Here is a 20538-nt window from a genome sequence, read left to right as displayed (position 1 = left end):
TAGCCATTAGTAATGCCCCGATTCCCCAGTAATATGGAGCCCTGTAGCCATTAGTAATGCCCCTTCCCCAGTAATATGGAGCCCTGTAGCCATTAGTAATGCCCCTTCCCCAGTAATATGGAGCCCTGTAGCCATTAGTAATGCCCCTTCCCCAGTAATATGGAGCCCTGTAGCCATTAGTAATGCCCCTTCCCCAGTAATAGTGCCCCCTGTAGCCATTAGTAATGCCCCTTCCCCAGTAATAGTGCCCCCTGTAGCCATTAGTAATGCCCCTTCTCCAGTAATATGGATCCCTGTAGCCATTAGTAATGCCCCTTCCCCAGTAATATGGAGCCCTGTAGCCATTAGTAATGCCCCTTCCCCAGTAATATGGAGCCCTGTAGCCAGATATAATGCCCCCATTTCCAGTGGTAATGTTACCAGTAGTCAGTAATAATGACCCTGTAGCAAGTAATAAAACTCTTGCAGCCAGTAACAATGCTCTATAACCCACGTTCCCTCATAATAACATCCCCTATTGCCAATAATGAAATAATAATACCCCTGTAGCTAGATATGCCGCCTGCAGCCAGATAGTTGTCCCTGTAGACAGATAGGCCCCCTATAGCCAGTGGTAATGCCTCAGTAGCTAGATACAATGCTCCCTACAGCCAGATACAACACCCCATTTAACCAGATATGCCCCCTATGACCAGATGCAATGCCCCCTGTAGCCAGCTATGCCCCATATAACCCAAAACAATGCCATGCAAACAGAAAGAAAGTTACACTTCCCACCAATCCAACACTGTCCCTCCTGCAGCCAGATACAATGCCCCTATAACCAGATACAATGCCCCTATAACCAGATACAATACCCCTATAACCCGATACAATGCCCCTATAACCCGATACAATGCCCCTATAACCCGATACAATGCCCCTATAACCCGATACAATGCCCCTATAACCCGATACAATGCCCCTATAACCCGATACAATGCCCCTATAACCAGATACAATACCCCTATAACCAGATACAATACCCCTATAACCAGATACAATACCCCTATAACCAGATACAATACCCCTATAACCAGATACAATACCCCTATAACCAGATACAATGCCCCTATAACCCGATACAATGCCCCTATAACCAGATACAATGCCCCCGTAACCAAACACAATGGGAGGCATTTATTAAGTCCGGCGTTTTTTACGCCGGACGTAAAAATGCCCCCGCAGCTCCGGCGCTACGGAGATTTATGTAGAGGCGGACTGCCTCTACATAAATCCCGTGCGCGCCGTTGCGCACCGCCGAAAACCTACGCCAGCTGAGGATTGGAGTAGGTTTTCTGCGTACATTTTGGCGGAACGGATGATAAATCGCGCGGACTCTGAGTCCGCGCCCTCCGTTCCGCCCACTCTCCGCCCCTTTTCCACCCCCTTTCCGCCCCCTGGCGTACTCGGCGGAAAGTGCCGATTTGCAAATATTTTATCCGCAAATCCGCCATTTTTGCTTAAAAAAAGACGCAAATCGGCACTTTCCGCCAAAAATCATCCATTCGCCGGATGATACATGTGGCCCAATGTGTTCTTTAACCATATACATTATGGCTCCTATACCCAGATACAGTGGCCCCTAAAGCCAGAAACAATGCCCTTTGTAGCTAGAGAGGCTCTCTGTAGCCATATACAATAACAATAGTAGTTAGATATGCCCCTGTAACCAGATGCAATGCCCCATATTGTCACAGGCTGAAGTGTATTGAGTGTAGGGGACTGGACTTCTCCATACACATATGTGTTATAATGGCCGCCTATGGCAAACTGTGCACAATAGTCAAGATGAACATAAACACTAAACCCCAAAAGAGACCTGAACCCTACACAGGCAGAGCAGGCGGGAAAGTAGCGGCAGATATGTAATAATAATCACTTATTACCCTTATATAAAACTATTAATACTATAGTAATTATATGGGACAAACTATTCTTATAGGAAGGGACTGAAACCTTTTGCTTAATGTTTTTTTTTTTTTTTTTTTAGCAACATTATCAAATACCAGTATAAATCATAATAAAATACTACAGCCGAGCGCATACACCAAGATTTTATTCACCATAATCCCTGCCAATGGCCAACTGTTCATTGTATGGTTAGTACAAGTGTTTGTATCAAGATGTTTAAATAAAGATTATTGAAAATCATGATGTAATTTGTTTACAAACCGGACCCTTCAGAGCTTTATTAGGAGTTGGACTGTAAGTACACACATCCATTGGCTCCTGGTATTTTTTTGTTATTTTCTATTTTTAATCAGTTTTCTCCATGTAATCTTTTATTCTCTCACACACATAGGCGATTTGTGCGAGATTGGTGATAGAAGAGATTTGGAGATATGGAGGAAGAGCTGACCATCATCTATGGCGAGGAGGACCAGTTCGTGGAGGATACGGACTTTCCCGTTGTCTACGAGGAACATGTGAGTGAGAATTCCCCATCCAGTATAGCAGATAGGATACTGTGGGATGCTTGTATAGAGATGGGGTTGTGTACATAGTGGGGTGTCCTGTCCAGGAGTATCTGTACCTGTAGATACTCCTCCCTGATCACATGACCACATAGGTGCCCCCCCCCCCCCCCATAGGAGACAGTGGTGATGGGAGGAGATGTGTAGAATGGGGAGCTATAAATACCTCACACCCTGTTACTTATTCCCCATGTTCAACCATTTCCCAACTGCCATTTTGCCATGTTCCATGCAGGGGGCGGGGCTTAGTTGGCCATGACAACTGCTGGGTGGTGGCTGTGGTCTATGGCCGGGCTCATGCACTGTGTGTGTTATGTGATCTCCAGCACCTCTGCGGACATAGGAAGGAATATACTCCTATAAGGTAGAGAGGGAAATCACATAGCACACATAAGCCATGGGCCTGGCCTAAGGGCACGTTCACACTTACCGGATCCGCAGCGTATTCGCCGCTGCGGATCCGCAGCAGATTTCATTTAAATAACTGAACACAGCAACAAATCTGCACGATCAAATCTGCTGCGGATCTGCGGCGGATCCTGTAGGTGTGAACGCACCTTAAGACTTTATCCAGATGTGCAGTAATATGTGACAATGCTATCACTGGATCAGGATCTACTGTGTGATCTCTAAGGTTGAATAAAAATAATAATATTATATATATATATGGTACAATATGGGATTTGTAGTTCTGCAACTTGAAGCTCTCCTGGTTGCATAACTACAAGCCCCATCCTCATGTTGTGGTGATGGTACAAGTTGTAGTTATTCATCCAGGATGCAGAAGTACAACTCCCATGATCATGTTGTGGGGACAAAACGTTATGGGAGTTGTAGTTTCCCAACTTGGAGTTCTCCTGGTTGCATAACTACAAGCCCCATCGTCATGTTGTGGTGACAGTACAAGATGAGAGTTGTAGTTCTGCAATCTGGAGCTCTCCAAGAGGCATCACTACAACTCCCGTCATGTAATGTCACCAGGGCATAATGGGAGTTGTAGCTGTGCAACAGCTGGGGAGCCACAGTAGATGGAGAGTCACAGAGGGGGTGACCGGGAAGCCTGCAGTGAAATCTCCCCACATTACACAGCTGCTGAGATGCTGACATACACAGGGGGTGACACTGCACAATGTCCCTCTACAGATCTACGGGCAGATGGGGAAGCCCACCCCTCGCACAGCAGCATCTCTTCCACACTGTAATGGGGGGGGGGATTCCCCTAGAGGCTTCCCCGTCTGCCTGTAGCGCCGGGACGTTGTCAAGCAGCACAGGTATGGACCCCTCGCAGTGCACAGCAGCCCGGCCATCCTTTATAGCGGCCGCCAGACACAGCGCTTTGAGCGGTAAGGAACTGTGCCGGTCACTCTCAGTGTGTGAGGCAGCATGGAGCTCCGGATTTGCCGCAAATAGAGGAGAGCGCACTGTAACAATCCCGGCATGGTACAACTGTTTATTGATATGTAATTACACAATCACCATGTCAGCAGGGTTCTGTGTATTGTCTGCTAGCTATGTTCTAAGAATAAATGTTATTTTTTGCATGATGACTGGAGTACTACTTTAAATAAAAATAAATAAATATATATATATATTACAATGCCCTCTGATTTATTGTTAGGTGTAACATACATTTACTGGCAAATAGCTGCTATACTGTAGACCCCAAACTGTAAGGCCCCATTCACACGTCCGTGTCAGTTTTTACTGTCAGGAAATCCTGACCAGGAGGCCTCAAATGTCATCAGGAAAGTATCAGGATTTCCTGATGAGAAAAAAAAAAAGTGTTCTCAATATGGTCTAGTATGCCAACATACATGACAGGTACCCTCACAGGCCCTAGTGTACCTGGATGGCCACAGGCTGCAGCAGTACAACTCCCATCATGACCTGCCAGCAGAGCATGATGAGAGTTGTAGTTCTGCAACCTGGATGGCCACAGGCTGCAGAAGTACAACTCCCATCATGGTCTGATACAAAGTTCTCCACGCTTGCAACAAAAACTTTTTCAAAAATGCTTTACTGAAAGTATCCTTTCCTTCCTTTTGCAAAACAACTCAAATAATGTTGTAAAAACATACAAATCACCCAAAGTGCTCATTACGCGGACCGCATCTGGTTACTGGATACGATTTCACTCCTCTCGGAGCTCTTGATTCACCATTTGCATCACCGGAGTCAGATAGATGTGCAACCATGCAGCCGGATGGTCATTTCAGGAGTGTTCCTCCCTTCTTTATGCATCTAGATCGGGCAGCGGGCAGCTGATGTCCGGTCCGGGGGGGGGGGGGGGGGGGGCGTTTGGGGGACACGTCGGACCGCCCGGCGGGGGGTGGGGGGCGGTTGGACTGATCGGGCGGCGTGCAGCTGATGTCCGGTACGGTGCTGTCCGGTGGGGGGACGTTGGACGCCGCGACGTGGTATCAGGCGGCGGGGATGTGTGCCAGGGGCTGCGGGGGTGCCGGCGGGCTCTCAATCGATCCGTAATCCCGGGCACTTTCCTGATCTAAATCAGGAAAGTGCCGTGATTCCGGCGCTCCCATAGACTTCTATGGGGGCGTCCGGGCCGGAATTACGGACAAAAATAGGACATTAAAATCCTATAAAATCCAGATATTTTTTCCAGAACGGACACCCTTCCGGAAAAATCTGGAAGGGTGTCCGTGACTAATTAAAGTCTATAGGTACAGAAATCAGGAAATCCAGATGGTTTTTCCGGACGTGTGAAGGCGGCCTAAGGGCGAGTTCACTTCACACTGAGTAAATTCGGCGGAATTCCTCAGTGTCAAGCAGCTTCTCTATCGGAAGGCTTGCGCACCTCTGCTCTCTGCTCAAAAATTGGCATGTCAATTCTTGAAGCGGAGAGTGGAGAAGAGAGGAGAGAGGAGACACTGAGGCTTCCCCCACAGAATTCCTCCAAATTTACTCAGTGTGAACTGGCCCTAAGACCAGACTGACACGTGTGCAGTGTGAACACAGCATTTTTGCCCTGCCAGGTCCCTGAGTGAGCAGGGGTAGTTTGGTGCACCTGACATAGGGTCTATTAGGGACAAAGCCGCTCCCTACTATCTCCATCCTCCTACCCTGCACATTCAGAATGAGCAGACCACCATTCATCTACAAGCAGTATACATATGGGGGCTGGTCTATACCATGCAGCAATGATGGGGTTTTAGTTTTTTGGAAATCCAGCCTAAATGTAGCACATTCTGCTTTGTCTTTAAGGGTAGTTTCATATCTACAGATCCGCAGCGGATTCGCAGTGAGAACCGCTGCATATCCAGTACCATTGACCCCTATGACAGCACATACTTGCAGCGGTATTGACATCCCACTGTGAGTATGTGCTTTAACCCCCTGCCACCCACAACGCATCCCCGCCACCCGCATCCCCGGCCGTATCACTGCCCCCATCAAATCCGCCGTCCACATCCCCGGCCGTATCACTGCCCCCATCAGCCCCGGCCGCATCACTGCCCCCTTCAGCCCCACCGCTGCCCCCATCAGATCCACCGCCTGCATCCTGCAGCCCGCCCCAAAGAGCATACATTACCTGCTCGGCGGCGCAGCTTCAGTGAAGCTCCCGGCTCTGGTCCCGCTCAGCCGATCAGTGCTGCCGTGCGCTAATCGGCTGAGTGGGACCAGAGCCGGGAGCCTCACTAGAGTCACGCCGCCGAGCAGGTAATGTATGCTCTCGCCGCCGGGCTGCAGGATACAGGCGGCGGATCTGATGGGGGTTGCGGGCGGTGGGGCTGATGCCGCCGGAGATGCAGGCGCCGGGGCTGATGGGGGCAGTGATGCGGGCGGTGGGGCTGATGGGGGCAGGATGGGGGCGGTGGGGCTGTGTTGTGGGCGGCAGGGGGTTAAGGCACATACTCACAGCGGGATGTGCTATCATAGGGGTTAATAGTATTGGATCCGCATCGGTTCTCGCTGAGGTCCTTGAGATCCGCTGCAGATCCGGTAGGTGTAAAGCTACCCTAAGGGAACATTCACATGTACTGTGTTTGCTGCAGATTTTATGCTGTGAATTTTATGTTGCAGATTTCTGCTGTGTAGATTAGGGAAATAAATGACTGAGCGCATAGAAAATGCTATTTTTTTTACTGTCAGGAAATCCTGATCAGGCATCAGGAAAGTATCCGGATTTCTGACAGTAATCTGTTTTTACCTGGTGCGTCCTGAGGTCCGGGGGGGGGGGGGGGGGGCGGAGGGTGCGTCCTGAGTTCTGGGGGGGAGTCAGAGGGTACGTCCTGAGGAAATCCGGGTGGTTTTTCCGGACGTGTGAAGGGGGCCTAACTCTGCAAATGGCCGTCAGCAAAGACCCAGGCTTCCCTTGTATTCTCTCTCTATCACCTCTCTGCCGGTGTCTGCAGCTCTGTACCTGGTATGGACCTGACAGATTCTCCTGAGCTGAGCTGTGATTGGTTGCTGTGGGAAGCCGACACTAGTTTCAGTTTTAGGCTACGTGCACACAATGTATTTTTGTTATGACAAGAACGGCCATTGTTGGCAATTAAAACAACGGCCATTCTTGTCCTAAAACAATGCACTGCATTGAACTCTATGCGATCAACGGCCGTTGTTCACACTGTGCACACATTGTATTGTATGGCCATTCTGACGGTCGAACATTACACAGACGTATATGGTTACTTGGATTACAGGCACACAATCCAAATAGTTAAAACATTGTCCGTTGTTGGCAGTGTCAAACATCAGCCGCTGTTTTATTTCTGTGTGTTAATGTTGCTTTACAGATTGATAACTCTATTGTCACTATTGTCCTCAGTATTTCTGTGGTATTGCAGCACATTTTCTGGTGAAGTGAATAAAAGTGAGTTGTAATACCACATAACACCTGAGGATCAGCATGGCACTGTTCTTGAAATAAATCAGCAATGTTTTCTAATTCTGGAAAACCCACATAACCCCCCACATCTAAGATAAAAGCTTAGACTGATTTGTTAGATCTTTGTCGCATTTATCACCCCCCCCCCCCCCCCCCAACAAAAGTGACAAGTAAAGTTACAAATTATACCATAAATAGGGTATGCAGCATATAGGAGAGTTTTCTATGCAGCAGAGTGATACAATATGACGGTATATGTATATGTATGTGTGACACAATATGACGGTATATTACCCCAATATGTACTGGATGGAGATTGTAATAAAATTATCCACAGACACCGATTACTCATCCACCTGCATTATATTCATCTGTGACGCTGGTTTGGGGAATTTGTACTTTTTATTGATATTCCGTCACCATTTTGATGGCCGCCATATTGGATCAAGGGCAAAATTTTCCAATGGGAAGGTGGTCATGTAGCATATAAAAAAAAAGCAGAATTGTCTCAGAAATGGATTGCCACAGTCAGGTTTGCAATATCTCTCTTGTTGTTCAAAAGTTATCAACAGAAAGTTGCTTTGTGTTTAGGATCAGTTCTGTGTTTAGCACCATGGACAGCACACTGAATATGTCAAATAGCTGTGCATCACAGGGAACATTCCCAGTTGCTATAACTCTCTGGGGGACATTTATGAAGACCCTCGCCGGTCTTACATTAGGATCTGCAACCAATTTCCCCAACAGATTCACGAAGAGACGCACGCCTCTTAGTGAATCCGGCCTGCCTTACGCAGATGTTGATTTCTGCCATGATTTAGGCCTGCGAGCTGGTGTAAATCATGATAAATCAGGCGCAGGAGTAGGCCATGTCCCCTCCCTGTCTTGCCACGCCGCCTCTACATTAATTATTTTTATTTTTTTATATTTAATATCTAAAATCAGCACCCCGCCTCTTTTTGTGTCTAATCCTGGATGAGCACTATAATAGTGCCCCCACCTACGCCCTGTCCCATCCAAGCACATAGGTCAGATGGACACAGAAGGAGGTCTCATGCTCAGCAATATACCAATGGCCTCTGCTTACTCTCTCTATTTCCTATTTCAGGCTGGACTGGATGACGGCGAGGGTGAGTTTTGTCTATAATATCTCTATGTATCTCTACAATATATAAAGCAATTTTCTAAACTAACACTTTTCTGTTTTTTATTCTTTAGATGGAGAATCGGATTTCGGGTTAGTAAATCTTTACTGAAGATGTAAAACTTGTGTGACCCTATAATTCCTCCCCTATAGACCCCGATCATCACTGATGTCTCTAATGTGTAACTGGTTTTCACTATGTTCTCTATTCTATCACTAACAGGAGCGACATCGACGACATCGAGGAGGATTCGGACGATTGGGAGTAAGTATCTCATAGTCTTGTTTTAAACAACAAGCCTATAAAAATTAGTGTCATGAGCTTTTTTTTTTTAAGGGGTAATTCAGCAAAAAAAAAAAATTCTTTCAAATCAACTGGTGCCAGAGATTTGTAATTTACTTCTATTAAAAAAAATCTCCAATACTTATCAGCTGCTGTATGTCCTGCATGAAGTGGTGTATTCTTTCCAGTCTCACACAGTTTCTCTCTGCTGCCATCTAAGTCTGGGACAGTAACTGCACAGAAGCAAATCCCCATAGAGAACCTTTCCTGCTTTCCATACTGGAAAGAATACCACTTCCTGAAGGACATTCAGCAGCTGATAAGTAATGGAGGACTTGGGATTTTTTAATGGAAGTAAATTACAAATCTCTAAATCTCTGGCACTTTTCTTTTGATTTGAAAGAAAAAACTGTTTGCTGAACAATCCTTTCTACTCCCTTCTTATTGGTGAGGTTCTGCCAGAAAACTGATGTCTCTAATGTGTGTTTGGTTCTCACCATCTTCTCTATTCTATCACCAACAGCAGCGACGACATCGATGAGCGTCTGGAGGATTTGGAGTAAGTATCTCACAGTAAAATACTATAGTAATATAATCAGTCACATACAAGTTTGCAGGGGGTCTCATCTTAAACAACAAATTTACAAAAATTAGTGTTTGGTGCTTTCTTTTTTTTAAAGGGGTAATTCAGCAAAAGAAAAAAAAATAAAATCAACTGGTGCCAGAGATTAGTAATTTACTTAAAAATCTCAACTCTTCCAGTACTTATTAGCTGCAACATGTCCTGCAGGAAGTGGTGTATTCTTTCCAGTCTGACACAGTGCTCTCTGCTGCCACCTCTGTCCATGTCATTAACTGCCCAGAGCAGCAGCAAATCCCTATAGAAAACCTCTCCTGCTCTCCAGAATAGTAAGAATACACCACATCATACAGGACATACAGCAGCTGATAGGTAAAGGAAGACTTGACATTTTTTCATAGATTACAAATCTCTGGCATGTTACATTACTTCCATTGTTTTCTAGCAAACCTTGCAGCATTTGGTTTAAATGATGTGTTTTTCTTGTGTCTGATTTTGTGGTGTTTTTCCCCATAGCAGAGCATGTGATTCTCTGGTTTCTCTTTAACGCTGGATTTACACATGGCAGTTTTTTGGAAAGCTGCCATTGCAGTTTTTGAGCCAAAACCAGAAGTGGATCAAAGTAATGGGTACAATAAAGGAAGCGCTTATATGTCTCCTACCTGCCGGATCCACTTTGGCTCAAAAATTACAGTGGCAGATTTCCAAAAAAAACTGCCTTGTGTGAAACCAACCTCAATCACATGAACTGTAAAGTGAAAAACAAAAACCTTAACAAAACACACAACACATATGTAAAGAAAAGACGCCATACCTAGAGCACACACCAAGGTCCCAAAGTGACGAAAAACACCAAGTAGACAAAATCACTGATGGCGGTGACTTTCACATCTCATCCCAAATCCCCAGTGCTAACAGCGCATTATAGTCAGATCATCTGGTATAATAAATCTGGGCCAGTGGATTTCCAATGTACATGTTTCTATAAAACCTCCCCCAACATGCAGCACCTGGAGGACTGACTAATATCCCCTTTATAATATGCAATTATTATTATTTTATTATCATGTAATAGGTGGAAGATGGCTGTGATGGACGCCCCGTGGATATTCAGGTAATTACATGACATTTAAACAGCTAAAAAATCAAATACATCATTTTTACAATAGTTTTCGCCCCCGCTCGCACACATCTCTGCCCGTGCCATAGACTCCATTCTATGGTCGGGTGGATTCCGCCGTACACCCAAAGAATTGACTTGTCAATTCTTCGGTTGGATGACGGAATCTGACCGACCATAGACCGCAGTCTATGGCACGGGTGGAGATGCGTTCCAGCGCGAGTGAAGAGGAAAGTTTTCTACTTCAGCTGTGACAGAATAGGAGCAGAATTCAAGCGGAATTCAAACCCCATTGACTTCTATAGGATTCCCCTGGTGGAATCGGCCTAAAAAATTGACGTGTCAATTCTATGTCGGAAGGCGGATCCGCGGCAGAAAATTCTGCTGTGTGAACAACAGAGCGGAAATCCCATTAAACACAATGGAACATTGCTCTATTCATATTTTATGGGAAGAATTTCAAGTGGATATTTAGGGTGTGTTCACATTATGGAATCCGCACGGATAACCTGCCATGGATTCCACTGCTCGCATCTCCTCCTGTTCCATTGACTCCATTCTATGGTCAGGGGGGATTCAGCCATCCGCCCAAAGAATTGACATGTCAATTCTTTGGGCAGATGGCGGAATTCGCCCCACCATAGAATGGAGTCTATGGGACAGGTGGAGAAGCCCAGGGTGCGAGCAGGGGCAAGTGGCGGAATCCACTGGAGATTATCCGTGCAGATTCTGAAGTGTGAACACACCCTAAGAGCGGATCCCACTTTAAATTCCTGGCCTATTCCTCAATGTGCACATCCCCTTAATGGGAAAACTAGCAGTGATGACAAGGGGTTAATAAATATCCGTGATGGATTTCATGTTCTTATTGAGCTGTCACAATAAATAATATTTTCTGAAAGTTTGAAATGGGACCAAGTACCAATCCTCCTAACCAACCCTATGTTCTCTGTTACAGAGACGACAAGTACCTGCTGCACCGTTGGATCCCGAGCCTGGAGACCATCGTGTAAGTATGAAGAAGCAGCAGAGATATAATCATCCATCTACATGATATAGACTGACAATATTCATTTATATCTGTGTTCCCCACCAAAAACCCACATATGTATATTCCCATATTCCCAAAAACTATGGGGCAGATTTAACACACGAGCTGGTTTCTGATCTATATACAGGGAGACTGACGAAGAGGCGGAAGATGACGCGGCTGCGGACATCCCCAGGTGAGGGCTCAAAGAATCATATTTTCTATTTATTTTAACTGCATCTTCCCCTATAGGCTCAGATCATCGTGAAGATGTTTCTAAATATCATTATTGTCTCTTATTAAAGGGGTACTCCGGCGCGTGGGTATTTTTTTTTAGATACGGCCGTGTAGGGGGTGGTTATGGACGGCGGAGGTCACTTACCTCCCTGGTTCCAGCGCCGGGTCTCGGATCGCGCCGCCCCGTACACCCGTCCCACGGGCCGCTTCCTGGTGTGAGCTGCCGCATGAGACGTGACGTCTCCAAGCAGCTCACATATTCAGCAACTGTAGCGGAGTCCCGCCTCGGCCGCTGAATGGCTGAGCTGCTTGGAGACGTCACGTCTCATGCGGCAGCTCACACCAGGAAGCGGGCGCGGGACGGGTGTTCAGGGTGGCGCAACCCGGCGCTGGAACCGGGGAGGTAAGTTACCTCCGCCGTCCAAAACCACCCCCTCCCCGGCCGTATCTGAAAAATACCCCCGCACCGGAGTTCTGCCAGAAAACTGATGTCTCTAATGTGTGTCTGGTTTTCACTATTTTCTCTATTCTATCACTAACAGGAGCGAGGACGACACAGAGGAGGATTGGGAGTAAGTATCTCATAGTCTCGTCTTAAACAACAAGCCTATGAAAATTAGTGTTAGGAGTTTTTTTTAAAGGGGTAATTCAGCAAAAAAAATCTTTCAAATTAGCTGTAGCAAGAAAGTGCCAAAGATTTGTAATTCACTTCTGTTAAAAACATTTCCAGTACTTCTCAGCAGCTGTAGGTTCTGCAGGAAATGGTGTATTCTTTCCAGTCTGTTGCTCTCTGATATCTAAGTCTGGGACAAGAACTACCCAGAGCAGTAGCAAATCCTTGATGGCCTGTTTGAAAGAAAAACTTTTTTTGCTGAATTATCCCTTTAATTTTACATTAGTTGTATTTTTTCTAGCAAAATTTGAAGCATTTTATTTAAATGTAAAACTAAAAAATGTAAAACTTGTGACCCTATAATTCCTCCCCTATAGACCCCGATCATCACTGATGTCTCTAATGTGTCTTAGGTTTTCACTATCTTCTCTATTCTATTACTAACAGCAGCGACATTGAAGACATCGCGGAGGATTCGGACGATTGGGAGTAAGTATCTCATAGTCTCGTCTTAAACAACAAGCCTATTAAAGTTACAGTGTTAGGAGATTTTCTATTTTTTTTTTTTTAAAGGGGTATTTCAGCAAAAAAAAATCTTTCAAATCAACTGTTGCCAGAAAGTGCCAGAGATTTGTAATTTACTTCTATTAAAAAATCTCCAATAGTTATCAGCTGCTGTATGTCCTAGAAAACCTTTCCTGCTGTCCAGACTGGAAAGAATACCACTTCCTGCAGGACATTCAGCAGCTGATAAGTAATAGAGGAACTGGAATTTTTTAATGGAAGTAAATTACCAATCTCTAAATCTTTGGCACTTTTCTGGCACCAGCTGGTTTGAAAGAAAAAAACTGTTTGCTGAACTTTCCTTTCTACTCCCTTCTTATTGGTGAAGTTCTGCCAGAAAACTGATGTCTCTAATGTGTGTTTGGTTCTTACCATCTTCTCTATTCTATCACCAACAGCAGCGACGACATCGATGAGCGTCTGGAGGATTTGGAGTAAGTATCTCATAATAAAATATATTATAGTAATATAATCAGTCACATAGACATGTTCGCAGGGGGATCACGTATTAAAAAAACAAACCTATGAAAAACAGCATTCGGAGCTTTCTTTTTTTAAAGGGGTAATTCAGCTGAAAAATAAAGATAAATTCTTTCAAGTCAACAGGTGCCACAGAGTGCCAGAGATTTGTAATTTACTTAAAAAATCTCAACTCTTCCAGTACTTATCAGCTGCTGTATGTCCTGCATGAAGTGGTGTATTCTTTCCAATCTAACACAGGGCTCTCTGCTGCCACCTCTGTCCATGTCATGAACTGTCCAGAGCAGCAGCAAATCCCCATAGAAAACCTCTCCTGCTCTCCAGACTAGTAAGCACATCATGCAGGACATACAGCAGCTGATAAGTAATGGCAGACTTGAGATTTTTTTATAGATTACAAATCTCTGGCATTTTCTGGCACCAGTTGATTTGAAAGAACTTTTCTTTTTTTTTTTGCTGAACTACCCCTTTAATGTTACGTTACTTCCATTGTTTTCTAGCAAACCTTGCAGCATTTCGTTTAAATGATGTGTTTTTCTTGTGTCTGATTTTGTGGTGTTTTTCCCCATAGCAGAGCATGTGATTCTCTGGTTTCTCTTTGAGGCTGGCTTTACACATGCCAGTTTTTTGGAAAGCTACCATTGCAGTTTTTGAGCCAAAACCAGAAGTGGATTGAAAGTAATGGGTACAATAAGGGAAGCGCTTATATGTCTCCTACCTGCCGGATCCACTCCTGGCTTTGGATTGGAGCTAGGGAAGCAGTGGCACCTTACAGGTTAGGCCACATCTATAAGACACTTACAGGTACACAGGAGGAATCTGAGGCCTAGCAACATCCCCTTGGGTATTTTAAAGGGGTTATCCAGCGCTACTGTTGTCTCCAGTTTGGTTGGGGTTTTGAAACTCAGTTCCATTGAAGTAAATGGAGATTAATTGCAAACCACACCAGAACAGGAGACAACAGTAGGGGGAAAAGTGGCCATGTTTTTGTAGCGCTGGATAACCCCTTTAAATAATGTCCATTGGTTTAATATAAAAAAGTAAGAAGACTTTTTTTTTTAAAGGTGAACTCACATAATGTACATTATACATGTAGACATATATATATATATGTCTACAATACATAGTTTAACCAAGATTTTGTGCAAAATTGTCACAAAAACATTCCAACCCAAATGCCCAGTGCTAACAGCGCATTTATAGTCAGATCATCTGGTATAATAAATCTGGGCCAGTGGATTTCCAATGTACACGTTTCTATAAAACCTCCCCCAACATGCAGCACTTGGAGGACTGACTAATATCCCCTTTATAATATGCAATTATTATTATTTTTAATTATGTAATAGGTGGAGGATGGCCGTGATGGACGCCCCGTGGATATTCAGGTAATTACACGACATTAAAACAGCAAAAAAAATCAAAAAAATCATTTTTACAATGTTTTTTTTTTTTTAAACTTGCTTCACCCCATAAAAGCATAGAATAAAAAGCGATCATATGTGGCCCAGAATGACATGTCAATTCTTTCGGGGATGACACGGACGGTGATGGGGGTCAAGCGGCAGAATATGCGGCGGGTTATCCGCACAGATTTCATAGTGTGAACGCACCTTAAGAGTGGATCCTGCTTCAAATTCCTTATCTATTCCTCAATGTGCACATACCCTTTAAGGGACGGCTGGCAGTGACGACAAGGGGTTAATAAATATCAGTGATGGAAGTCATGTTCTTATTGAGATGTCATAATAAATAATATTTTCTGAAAGTTTCAAATGGGACCAAGTAACAATCATCCTAACCAACCCTATGTTCTCTGTTATAGAGACGACAAGTACCTGCTGCACGGTTGGATCCCGAGCCTGGAGACCATCGTGTAAGTATGAAGAAGCAGCGGAGATACGATCATCCATCTACATGATATAGACTGACAATATTCATTTATATCTGTGTTTTCCGCCCCAAAGTCACCTAAGTATATTTACACATCCCCAAAAACTATGGGGCAGATTTAAGCTCCTATTCCACGGGGCAATGCAGAGGAGAAAACGAGAGCTGTCAGCGCTCATTTGCTCCTCGTTCCCCGCTCGCTGCCACCGCTATTACATGTGGCAGAAGCGAGCGGGTGAGTCTGGGGGGGGGGGCCTGCGGGGAGCTGCATGGGGGGGGGGGGCGGCTGCCCGGGTGATTGCTAGATCGTCCGGGCAGCCCATAGCAGATAGTGGCGGTCTGCTGCCACCACTCCTGTTCCATGGTGCGACAGCAGCATATCGCTGTTATTCTGTTTGTTTGTTTTCCAACATGTTTGAAAGACAAACGACGCAACGATCAGCTGACCTAAACAATGTCGCTGACCTTTGCTTTCTATTCCATGGGACGATTATCAGCCGTAGCAGCCAATATTGGCCGAATACGGCCGATAATCGTTCAGTGGTATAGGGCTTTTATATATGTGCAGCCCTGGGAAAGGGGCACAAAAAGCTGTGGCCTCCATCTGCTACTAATTTATCATGGTTTATGCTGAAAGACAGGAAAAAATCAGGGCAGAAACCTACACCTGCTGCGGAGCACTTGTAGATTTCTGCAGCTGCCTCGTGGTAGGTACAGGTCCTGCTGGATTTACACCGGTCCTAATGAGTGTCTATATATATTTATACACACAAGCTGGTTTATGTTCTATACAGTGAGACTGACGAAGAGGATGAAGATGATGCGGCTGCGGACATCCCCAGGTGAGGGCTCAAAACTTATAGTATTGTGAATACATATTCATTTTTTTCCCCATACTGTATAGAGAGAGAAGCGGCAGGAAGACCAGATGTGTGTGTGTGTATATATATATATATATATATATATATATATATATATATATATATATATATACATACATACATACATACATACACACACTAGTATATGTTCTCTACACAGTGAAATCGACGACGACGAGGAAGCGGACGCGGCTGCGGACATTTCCAGGTGAGGGCTCACAGCTTATAGTATTGTGAATACATGTTTATTATATTTTTTACCATACTGTATAGAGAGAGGAGCAGCAGGAAGACAGGATGTGTGTGTATGTATATATATATATATACTGTGTATATATATATATATATATATATATATATATATATATATATATATATATATACAAGCTTGTTTATGTTCTCTACACAGTGAAATCGGCGCCGATGAGGAAGATGACGCGGCTGCGGACATCCCCAGGTGAGGGCTCAAAGCTTATAGTATTGTGAAATTGTGAATACACGTTTATTTTTTTCCCATCCTGTATAGAGAGAAGCGGCAGGAGGGCAGGATAGGAAGCGCTGTTGTTAGACAGAGAATCATATTTTTCTATTTATTATAACAGCATTTATTCACATTACAAACTGCTGACACTGTGACATAGTTGTTAAGGTCCCCGTACACTTTATACTTGAGCTGGCTGTACCCGTAATATACAGTACTATATGGTCATTGTATAGAGCAGTGTACAGCTTACTACATTACTATTGCAATCACCTTCTTTACAATAAAATATTTAATGTGTAATATAAGAATATATTTATATATGAGATGATTTACGTTCTATACACAGAGAAGAAGAGGAGGACGACGAGGACAAAGGGACGGCCATGGAGATCCCCAGGTAATGAAACAAAACTTATAACATTGTGAAGCAAGGAATTGTTATGTACCATCCTGTATATAGAGAGGGGGGGCTCTATTTGCAGGTGAAGTCTAATTTCTATTGTGTGTAATGGTGAACAGTATATTACTGCAGGTGTGAATAGAGCTGGTAAAAGAGCATTGTTTCTATATAATGTGCTCAGAAATTCTGGTTTCCTTACACTAACCATTGATTTCCCTCCATTTCTTGGTCATTTCTCCTCGGCAGAAGCAGCAGCAGAAGGAGATCCATCTTATCCAGGTAAATATATGGGATGATACACTTACATGATAACACTCCTCTATTGCTGCACTGTATATCCTCATGTCATCACTATATATTATATTATCAGTCACATATAATAACCACGAAAGGCCTCATGTACATAATACAGACATACAAGTGACATGGTGCCGCCTGTATCTCACCCACTAGGATAGCACTGAGTCCCCTCTCTCCAGTGTAATGTCTATTCCCCATCACTGCTGACGGGTCTGATCTCAGGAAAGTCATGCTGGTTTTTCTCTTTCCCTTATAGACTGCGGGCGCTGATCTGCTGCTGCTGCGCCACCATGGAGGAGTAAAGGTGAGTACCCAAAATCCCATCACACCTCAGATCACTTTTATCCTGACTGTATATTCATATGGAGCCTATGTATGTAACCTGTCATTATTAACACATTGCTTGTTATATATCCAATCTAGGTAACACCGGCCCGCCAGAGTGAGGAGAAGACACCCGACCATCTGGAGCTGTCTGGAGGAGGAGGCGTCCGGAACATCAAGTGGTAAATGGGGCGCCAATAACATCCGGAGGATACATTTACCACACATGGGGGAGGAGGAGCCCCCTTTTACCATCAGAGATAGGAGGAATAGACACTCACAACACCTAGAGGGGTCTGGAGGAGGTGCCCTTAAAGGGGTTATCTAGGAAACTAAAAAGGCATTTCCTTCCTCCCTGGCTTCTCACTTCTGGTTTGATCTCCTCTCACACTAACACCTTCTTACCTGGCAAAACGGAGGCGGCCTGAGACAGTGGGCCAGGTACTTTGTTGTGATTGTCGCATGCGGGTGAAACCAGTGGCGGCCAATGTACAAACAATGTTGCCGATGTCATCACAACATTGCGCGTACATTGACCACTGCTGGCGGTGAGTTTCACCCACATGTGGTGATCACACCATAGTACCTGATCTACTGTCTCAGACCTTTGCCAGGTCAGAAGATGTTGGAATGAGATGAGTCAGAACTGGAAGTGAGATGCTGGTAATGGTGGAAATATCTTTTCAGCTCCCCAGATAACCCCTTTTAACATCAAGTGGTAAATGGGGCGCCAATAACATCAGGAGGATTTATTTACCACATATGGGGGAAGGAGGAGCCCCCTTTTACCATCAGAGATAGGAGGAGTAGGCTCTCACAACACCTAGAGGGTCTGGAGGAGGTGCCCTTAAAGGGGTTATCTAGGTAACCAAAAAGGCGTTTCCTTCCTCGCCGGCGTCTCACTTCTGGTTTGGTCTCCTCTCACACTAGCACCTTCTTACCTGGCAAAACGGAGGCGGCCTGAGACAGTGGGCCAGGTACTTTGTTGTGATTGTCGCATGCGGGTGAAACCAGTGGCGGCCAATGTACAAACAATGTTGCCGATGTCATCACAACATTGCGCGTACATTGACCACTGCTTGCGGTGAGTTTCACCCACATGTGATGATCACACCATAGTACCTGATCTACTGTCTCAGACCTTTGCCAGGTCAGAAGATGTTGGAATGAGATGAGTCAGAACTGGAAGTGAGATGCTGGTAATGGTGGAAATATCTTTTCAGCTCCCCAGATAACCCCTTTTAACATCAAGTGGTAAATGGGGCGCCAATAACATCAGGAGGATTTATTTACCACATATGGGGGAAGGAGGAGCCCCCTTTTACCATCAGAGATAGGAGGAGTAGGCTCTCACAACACCTAGAGGGTCTGGAGGAGGTGCCCTTAAAGGGGTTATCTAGGTAACCAAAAAGGCGTTTCCTTCCTCGCCGGCGTCTCACTTCTGGTTTGGTCTCCTCTCACACTAGCACCTTCTTACCTGGCAAAACGGAGGCGGCCTGAGACAGTGGGACAGGTACTTTGTTGTGATTATCGCATGTGGGTGAAACCAGTGGCGGCCAATGTACAAACAATGTTGCCGATGTCATCACAACATTGCGCGTACATTGACCACTGCTGGCGGTGAGTTTCACCCACATGTGATGATCACACCATAGTACCTGATCTACTGTCTCAGACCTTTGCCAGGTCAGAAGATGTTGGAATGAGATGAGTCTGAACTGGAAGTGAGATGATGGTAATGGTGGAAATATCCTTTCAGCTCCCCAGATAACCCCTTTTAACATCTAGAGGCAAATTAGGGGCCCGTAACATCAGGAGGATTTATTTGCCTCATATTGGGGAAGGACAAGACCCCCTGTAAGATCAGTAACTAGAGGAAAACACTCCCTTAACACCTAGCGTGATATACAAGAGTCTGCAGGAGGCACCAATAACATCTATAAACAAATTAGATGAATTTGTCTTCAAGATTCATTTGTGCCAGATGGGACAAGAGGGAGAGAGCTACTCACCCACTTATGCTATCAGTGGTAGGGTTGACATTAGCCCCCAATGAATCCATGGTGAGGCCCCCTTTCTCCAGTTTATCCTGCTTTTTCCAGATAAAACATACACATTCTGAAATTATTTTATATTAGTGTTACCCTCTAAGCCCAGAGGAGGGGCAACTCTCCAGCCATGGCTCCCTCGAGGTTTCCCCCACAGGGGGTTTTTCCTCGCCTGAGTGCTGGAGGGTGACTCTTTGTGAGTTGGGGGTCATTTTCGGTGTCATATTATTTTAAATAAAATTACAATCTTTTGACACCTAATTACAATGTGTTGTCTTTATTTTGCTTCTTTGGTGTCACTTATTTTGCTTCGGAGTTTGAGGTCTATCACATATTGCAAAGTCATAAAACTACCCATCTGCCCACTGAAGAAACCCCTCCATCATATCATCGCTGGCTGTAGAACGGCCGATATGTCTCTATGAGATCACTATACAAATGGGAAATTCATGAAAAAGGATCAGGACATTTGCTTTAATACCCTTGTGGACAGTGACCCATGGAGGAGGCTGTTTAGGACACAGAACACCTTTATCTGTATGTGTATATGTGTGTATGTATGCTATATAGTATTGTTGCAACTGTTAGTTTACACTAATTACAGAAGCCAAGTAGCCAAGTAACTTCAAATAATAATGCCCCCTTTCTCAGTAACAATGCTCCCTGTAGTCAGTAATAATGCCACCTATAGTCAGATATAGTGCCCTCTGTGGCCATTAATAATGCCCCTTCCACAATAATAGTGCCCCCTGTAACCAGATATGTCTCTTATAGCTCAAGGCAATGCTTCTTGTA

General features: G+C 44.7%; 1 protein-coding gene across 1 annotated transcript; it reads left to right on the top strand.

Annotated features, from left to right (window-relative positions):
- The first annotated feature begins 2350 nt into the window (after positions 1-2350).
- On the top strand, positions 2351-17881 carry LOC138770583 (ribosome biogenesis protein BOP1 homolog). The gene is made up of 14 exons (XM_069949687.1): positions 2351-2468; positions 8474-8495; positions 8584-8602; positions 8733-8774; positions 9316-9351; positions 10448-10486; positions 11451-11501; positions 16101-16148; positions 16348-16395; positions 16597-16644; positions 17018-17068; positions 17318-17350; positions 17628-17655; positions 17795-17881. Exons 1-14 carry the CDS (start codon positions 2385-2387, stop codon positions 17879-17881), a joined length of 636 nt encoding a protein of 211 aa, XP_069805788.1. The 5' UTR covers positions 2351-2384.
- The last annotated feature ends 2657 nt before the right edge of the window (positions 17882-20538 follow it).

The sequence above is a fragment of the Dendropsophus ebraccatus genome, chromosome 13 (genome assembly GCF_027789765.1).
Source record: "Dendropsophus ebraccatus isolate aDenEbr1 chromosome 13, aDenEbr1.pat, whole genome shotgun sequence".
NCBI classification, from domain to species: Eukaryota; Metazoa; Chordata; class Amphibia; order Anura; family Hylidae; genus Dendropsophus; species Dendropsophus ebraccatus.
The sequence above is the reverse complement of the archived record's forward strand: the minus strand, read 5'-3'. Positions and strand labels throughout refer to the sequence as shown.